General features: G+C 34.2%; 1 protein-coding gene across 1 annotated transcript in view; it reads right to left on the reverse strand.

The window, feature by feature from the left end:
- The window catches only part of LOC123554225 (uncharacterized), a 51,387-nt gene extending 43,161 nt beyond the window's left edge, over positions 1-8,226 (reverse strand). Inside the window, exon 1 of the mRNA XM_053548384.1 lies at positions 8,141-8,226. Coding sequence (XP_053404359.1) covers positions 8,141-8,170 — 30 coding nt within the window. The 5' untranslated portion in view covers positions 8,171-8,226. The remainder of the gene's footprint in view (positions 1-8,140) is intronic.
- Between the last annotated feature and the right edge of the window lie 272 nt (positions 8,227-8,498).

Consider the following 8,498-nt stretch of genomic DNA (forward strand, 5'->3'; position numbering starts at 1 on the left):
GGTAAGAGAGGTTTGGGTTGGAGCGGACTTAGACAACACATAGAGACTCAGGTTCTTCTGTCTACACCGCCTAGAATTATCATCGTCAATTTAGGTGGTAACGACTTACTTACAATTAAAACTCCGGAAATTGGAAATATCATAAGGCAAGAGATAATTTATCTCAGAGATGCATTTCCAAACACGATAATTATATGGCTAGATATTTTACCAAGACAAATCTGGTCAGGTTCGAGAGGGGGGAATGCTCCTATGGATGCCAAACGGAAACGTCTGAATAGAATCGGTCGTAAAATCGTTTCAGAATCAGGAAATTCAGACATAATTACAACAGAGATTGACTCAAAAACGGCATTTTATCGTCCCGACGGAGTACATTTAAATTTAGTTGGCCTAGAGTTTTATTTAGACTTCATTAAAGACGCTATTTTGAGAAACATGTATTAATAATTAGTTACAAGATTAGCAAATTATGAAAGAGCTGTCTGTCCTTCTGTGTCCGTGAATGTAATTTGTATTTAGTATAGTTTCTCTTCAGAATTTTCGGGGGATAAATTTCAATGAAATTTATTGTGGCGAGGAAAAATTCTGCCGATCAGAAGTTGACTAGGCGTAGCATAATTTAGCAATTTTATATTAGTTTCAGTTTAATTAACATTCAAGTATGTACTTTGTTCAAACTGTATTTAACTCGGGACCTGGTTTCCGGCTCTCGCGAGTTACCAGTGTGAATCGTGGGACTAGGGTCAGAGCATTTTATAGTCAACTTGTGTGGCATTGAGTATACAAAAGGTATTGCCCTAGTACTCTGGTAATATCTTTATAGCGTTGCGTTAGAGCCATGTCTAGCTCTATATAGCCTTGCTCAAGTGATACATAGCCTGGCTGGTGCTAATCACTACAGTACTTTGCGTTGCGTTGCGACTCTAACTGGTTACCCGATTAGATTTTCATTGTAACTATGGTTACCCGTAGGATAATGAAGGAGTCATATCTGCGGATGCTAGTCACTACAGTGCTGTGTCTGGTTTGGTGACACGTTTGATATTTTTCATTATTACTATGGTCACCCGTAGAGTAATGGAAGACACCACTCGTCTGTCATTTTGTCCGTCGTAGTGAACCGTAGCATTGATGGAAGTTGTGCCACGTTACAAGTTGTTTCTCTGTAAATAATTAAATGTAGCTAGTCACCGGTTAGAATTTAGAGAACTCGCATGGTCTTCTTTTGGTCGGCTGATTTATTCCGTACAATTTGGCTGGTTACCCGACCGGATTGATTGTTTAGCTAGTTACCCGTTAAACCTTGAGTGGCCACAATACCCCAATACATTAGAATAAGCCACAGATGCTTTTAATTACTTTATTTTAACTATATCAATGTTTATTCAAATATATAGTATACTGAATTAAAATTGAGATTGTTGCACATTTTCTGTTGGTTTTGATTTCGGATAATGAAATAAAGCAGGTATATTACTCTACAAAACAATTGTCAATTTAATGATATATATACACTGAATTCTACACTCTCGGACAATTCAACGCCTTTAAAAACTAAAGATCGTTGCACATCTTTCCTTTGGTGCATTTTCAATAATGTCCCCGTGCTGAAATTTCACATAACAAGCTTGAACGTAGTTTTCAGCAATTGTTTGTTTTCATTTCAAAAGAAATGGCATTACTTTAAAAGAGGGACAATTTTTGAAAACATTTTTATTATCCAGTCATATGGGACAGTACGGTGAAAATTGTATGGGTAGATTTTTGGCTAAGATGTTGTTCATTTATCAAATATTTCCGTGTTTTGATGATATACTCCTAAACCATAAGCAAAGTATAAATGTGTGTTACCATTAAAAACTGTAAGTTGTTTTAAAAATAACTGTTATACATATAATTTAATTGTTAGGCCTCACCAGATTAAAAAGTTGTTCATCGGATTTGACGCTCGTATATTTTCAGAAACACAAAACAATATTTTTGTTTGTTTTTTGCTTGCGCTCGCCCCATTGAAAAAAATCAATCCAAAATTTTTTGGTGCGCTACTTTTTACGGACGTAAATTTGTATAAATGCTTTTAATTCTAGTCCTAGAATGTTCTCAAATGGATTTTAATCAAAATAAATACATACTACGCACACATGGTCTATAATAAATCATAACACTTTTATTTAGTTGCGTTAAAGTTGTTTCCCCTTTATGCAGTTACGCCATTTTCTTCAAATGTTTACCAAATTACATGCTAAAAAAATCGATTTATTTCATTGAAAACTGGATGAAGAAAAGCTTACTAATTTATTTGATAACATCAATCTACATTATTTTGGTAAGGGTAAATACTTATTGATGCATGTCACTTATCTGTTTTCTGTTTTTCCTGTCCAAATGATCAGCATTTGCATACGAAAGTTGGTGGGGTAAGGAATTTACATTATGAGTTGTTTTCAGAACCGTTTTGATTTCCAAATTTTCCAATCATTTAGTTGACTAATGTTAATGCTAATGCACGTTAATCTCCATTTCAGACTTTAATTGAGACTTTGTTTCAACAAATTTAATATGTTATGAAAGTTTAAAGTTAGAAAAAGAGCTGTACAATAAGACATCAAGCCCGACTTTTCTGAATCAGAGCTTTGCCAGTAAAAGGGGCATAATAGTCAGAAGCTTTGAAAGTACAGAGCTATTGGTCATTATATAAAACTTAATATTTGATGTATCAAAAACTTTGTAAAGTCAGCTAAGAATGCTACATTTTCATAGCAGTAAATATTCAAGTCACATATGTATGTGATAAGTATGGTGTAAGGTTATACATTGTTGTTTATTACATATTTTCTAACAACATTTTCAGAAGCATGCATTATTTGATTACAGTGTACTGTATGACACTGTTGATGCATTTTTTTTTCACGAGTTCGCTTTGTTGTGCGTCTGCAGGTCAGATTTTCTCAATCCCTGGGGACTTGCTTTATAATTTAAAAGGGCTACGCATTCTATTTTAAGGTTTTTATTAGTCAGCCGAGAACCAAATGAAGATAAATATATTTCTTCGCTCTTCGCTCGCTCCTGATTTTCTCAAAAACCTAAACAAATATTTAAATTATTTTTTCGCTCGCCGTCTCAATTTTTTCAGAAAAAAATCCGATGAACAACTTATCAATTTGGTGTGGCCTTAATATAGACCTACAAACACAGTTATATTATTTTTTGTTATATTTAGCCAAGCTAAATTCATTTAATGAGAATTTTCTTAATAAAAAGTTAGTATCTAAAGATCTAACTATTTTAGTGAAAGACGCCCATTGGATATGGTGGTTCATTTATTACTTAGGCGTTAACGTATTAAGGTTTTGCACATTAGTAATTTTAATTTGATGTTCCAAGACCATACAGTTACCTGATTTTTATCATGACATATACCTGATTTTATCGTCTTATACAGGTTTGGACCGATTAATAACTCGGGTGTTTACAGTTTAAAGAAATCGACTAAAATGTTTTTGTTGCGCTTTTACATTTGTCCTCAAGGTTGGTGTATATTTGAACGAACGGTTTGATGATACATGTTTACTTTCTAAAGTGGATTTTTATTGATATAAACAGCAAATAAGTACTTTACAATTTGTATTTTTCATTACGCCTATCGGACGTAAATTAATTTTTATTTGTGATACCACTCTGGCTTCAAAACCACACCTGATGAGTATTTATAATGGTAGTCGTTATCATGAATAGACCGGTCAGGTTGACTATATCTTAACATAAACGTTTTGATGGAAAAAGTAGTATGACAGTATTGTGGCCGTTACTGTGGACTATATACTGCATTCTACTACTGGTATACTTTAGCATGAATGTTGGCTTTGAATATCAGAAAAACAGATATTTTAAGATTTCTAGCAGGTATTGGTTGACCTCGTTTGGTATTTTACCATGTTTGTCAAAAAGCGTAAGGTTGCCAAAATTCAAGATAAAGGTATCAAAATTCAGATTATAGAATTTCTAACCACATATTTCTAAAGAAACTCGTCGGCATTGGTGTTAAAAGGAGATTAACACCAAACATGTATATCTAAGGCAGAAACAAAACAAAGAGTCTTTCAAAGGGGATTTGTCAAACAAAAATGTATTCAAAGTGTTACTGCAGATGGGTGGGTTACTTTATAACATCAATATTTGCTCGAAATTCATAAACAGTTACAGTAATTATTTATAAACTGTTTCTTAAACTGATTTATAATATAATGCATGCATGTTAATAAATAAAGAGATGATAATGATGTTTCGTTTAACTGATTTTATTTAGAATGAATTTGCAATACTTTGTGTAATTCAAATACAAAGGAAGTTGGCTTGGATTTCTTTTAAGGACTTTTTCCTGTATTGCATAAGTACATGAAGATTAGAAATCATCAGTAAAACTTTATGTTTGAATAAGTTTAAGGTTCTGACATTATTTCTGGTAGTTTAAATGACCTAGAAGTCGTTACAATGAAATCGAGTAATAACGAGCGGCGTTCGGAAAATATCAGGACTTTTCATGCTCCTGTCTTTCCACGTACAACTACTTACACACATTATAGGGACTCTTTACCTAAGGGAAACAATCTGTTTATAGAGTGACATTTTGTTGAGTAAACACCATTTTGTAATCATAATCCTGTACATGTGCATACCAGTGCAATAGAAAAATAAGATATCTATTTTACCTGTTATACATGTTACACAGTCATGCATCTAACAGTCCTGAACTTGTTTTCATTGATTTTCTCAAATTTCTAGATATTTTCCCTATACTTTTACGCATATATACGGGTAACAGAGATCATTCTCTTTCCAGCAACAGCCTTCTCAACAAATTTTACCTTGTGAAATCCTGTTGGGTTTTAACATTTAAAAATCGTCTGTTTTTTTGGACAAATTTTACCATAAAAATGTAACCTTTTTCCCTAGGGCATTAAATGATTTGATCTTCACATATTTTTCTTTTCAAAGTACTGATCTTTACAGTAATTGCTACTATTTTTTTGCCTAGAGGTATAAATTGCATGCTTTGCATGAGATATTATGTACATCGCCACCGAGGTTTTAGCGGAGTTGTCTCCATTTTTATGCCCCCACTTTGGGGGTGGGGGTGGGGGGACATATAGATTTGCCCTTGTCCGTCCGTCCGTCCTTCCGAGAATGTTGTGTCGCGCCTAGCTCCAAAAGTTATTTACGTAGAGTCACAAAACTTTACAGGAATATTGGTCAGCATGTGTAGTTGTGCACCTGGGGTTTTGCGTCTGGATTCATTCAGTCGTGTAGGAGTTATGGCCCCTGACTTAGTTAAAAGTTGGTCTTTTTAATGTTGTGTCACGCCTAGCTCCAAAAGTATTTGACCTGGAGTCACCAAAGTTTACAGGAATGTTGGTCAGCATGTGCAGTTGTGCACCTGGGTTTTCGCGTCCGGATTCTTTCAGTGGTGTAGGAGTTATTGCCCCTGACTTAGTTTAAAATTTGTCATTATAATGTTTTGTCACGCCTAGCTCCAAAAGTATTTGACCTAGAGTCACCAAAGTTTACAGGAGGATTCATTCAGTTGTGTAAGAGTTATGGCCCCTGACTTAGTTAAATTTGATCATTTTAATGTTGTGTTGCGCATAGCTCCAAAAGTATTTGACCTAGAGTCACCAAAGTTTACAGGAATGTTGGTCAGCATGTGCAATTGTGCACCTGGGGTTTCGCGTCCGGATTCATTCAGTTGCTTAAGTGTTATGGCCCCTGACCTAGGAAAATGTTGTCATTTTAATGTTTTATCGCGCGTAGCTCCGAAATTATTTTACCTACAGTCATTAGGAAGAGAAATGAGTTAGTTGATCTGTTTCCTGTGTCATGTAGTGGGGGCATCTTTGTCCCATGGACACATTTCTAGTTTTCAGATGATTTACCCAGGATTATTTTTTTCTCAGCTCAAATAACTCTTTTTCAGAAAATGATATCTACACTGCGGTTAGTTACGCTACATATATATTTAAGATAGATGAGATAGTAACAACATGAATTTTGTATTTTAGTTACAATTCATTACGTAAAACCTAACATTAGCGAAAACTAAATTTTGTCGCCTATAAATCGGTTAATTTATTTTCAATGAGAAGTGTATATTATCTGTTTTGAGCATTTAATCAAGGTATTTGTTAGGGCTGTTATGGACTCTAAGCTGCTGGAGAAACAGAGATCTTCAATAAAAATTTTGTTTAAGAGTTTTTTTTTCGAAAGCCAATGTTTAGGAAGGACGGAGCAAGCGTGGGAGACAAGCCTAGACCAAGGAGGCCCGCTGAGGCAGAGACTCCTATAGTGGTGGCGAATGTTGGGTTTTTTTTCAACAAAGATTACAGTGTGACATTGTAAGAGGAGCAATTCAGTTTAGGATCGGTAAAGCGTCGGTACACCAGATTGTACACGCAAAATTAGGTATTGCTAGGATGGTGCAGAAACTGCTTACAGAAGGCAACAAGACATCCAAGGTGACCATGAAGAAAGAACATTTTGGCATTTTAACTGTAAAATAAATAAATGTTTTGAAATGCATTGTCATTATAGGGATGAAATTTGGACTCATTATGCTGAATCTGTCAAAGCAGTGGAAACGTGCTGGTTTCCCATCTCCCAAGAATTTTAAGATGTCTGTCTCTGCTGGCCATGTTATGTCTTTTTTTTATTCTTATGGAATAAGACTGACTCATTTCATGCCAAAAGATTAAACTGTGACAGCTTGATACTATTCAGAAGTAATTTTGAAAACACTTAAAGAACACTTGGAAAAATGCGTCCCAGGCTAGCCCAGAAAAATGTCATTCTTTTGCACAATAATGCTCCCTCTCATACTGCCTCATTTACAGTAGAGATTATCAACTCCTTCAAGTGACTTTTGATTCCATACCTCATGTTTTTATTTCGATGTAAATGAGATGTGAAATCAAAATATGTAGTCCTGTTTGGCGCCATATAACCTATACTGTGTTGGTGCGCCGTAAAACCCAAATCAAATCAAATTCCTTCAAGTGACAATTTGTTTCCAGAACGGAAGGAAAGTTCGTTGGAAACAAATATGACACCAGGGCGGCTTCGATTTTAGCTGTAAATCTGTAACTCAGTAGGTCTAAACAATTTTTGAGAGAACAAATGAAGAGTTTGTGAGAAAAAGTAAAATTTCCGGGATTTTTCCGACCGCCTCTCTTAAACTCCTGGAATACCAAGGCTTATCGTTCAAATGATTTTATGTTTTAACCCGTTCAAACTAACACCTTGTTTAAATTCGTGCCCATATAAACGCCCCCGTAAAATCCGGACATTGGTATATCAGACGATAACTGTTTAAATCGTTCAATAAATAATTCAAATGTAACAGTTTATTAAATATAAATTCTTATGTTTTCACTTAAGTATTTGACACAAAATTTGTTGAATCTATTTGTACATAACAATAGAAATTTACATATTTTGATGCATAAAAATCTTACCATGTTTAAGCTTAATATTTCCCTTTCATTTTTAAAATGTGGAGAAAAAACATTTTAAGCTAGGCACACCGTCACTGTTTTGTGTTCTTAAAATTTGATAGAACAACTCATTTATGCAGACAAGCATTTGTACATAAAAGTTAAGAATTTGTTCTTTTGTTGTACTCTGTATTATGTATCAGTCACAAATAATTTTGAGAAACAGATCCTACAATACCCTCAGATAAGGCTTGACATGTATGTACAAACATTGGTAAGAGAACTTGAATTTGGCATGAAATTGTATCACAACAGTTTTCCATTGATACGGTAATGCGAGCCGGTATCGCGGTAAAATCGTGCATATGTCAATTATTTTTGGAATCGATATCAAGAGTAACTTTAACTTTTTAAGTTTCGTAAAGCAATTAAAAAATAATAAATACTTGAAAACAAGAACTTTAAACTTCAAAATAACTTACCTCTACGTCATTAATTCGTTCTCTAATTTTGCATAAATAATTTGTAAACTTTGAATATGTCGTGTTTTCATATTTTCAAAGAATGTTAATTTTAATGAAACAGATGCAGAGAAGGTATTACCAATGTCGTGTAAAATTAAAAAAATCATAATCAATAAAGAATAAACTCACAATTGCAGCTATCAAACAAACACGATCCATTTAGATACTTTCTATTTTCCGGGCACAGAAGACAGTCATCTATTTATGAACGCGAAATCTGTTATGAAAGTTAATCTTCATAACTTTTGCAAAAACATTCAATGTCATATTCGTCACGTGATCAAACTATAGACAGATAAATAGATACCAAAAAATTGTACCCGGAAGACTTCCCTAATGAGTATATTTATTATATATGGGTAAACATTTGGAGTAAATATGTATGGCGTGAAGAAAAAGGAAAGAAAAGAAGAACACACCCAAAAACTGAGATTCGAAACGATTGTACAAGGAAGATATGCTGCACGAGAAGCTCATACTAGTTCTG

This window comes from Mercenaria mercenaria, chromosome 7, assembly GCF_021730395.1.
Source record: "Mercenaria mercenaria strain notata chromosome 7, MADL_Memer_1, whole genome shotgun sequence".
In the NCBI taxonomy this organism is placed as follows: domain Eukaryota; kingdom Metazoa; phylum Mollusca; class Bivalvia; order Venerida; family Veneridae; genus Mercenaria; species Mercenaria mercenaria.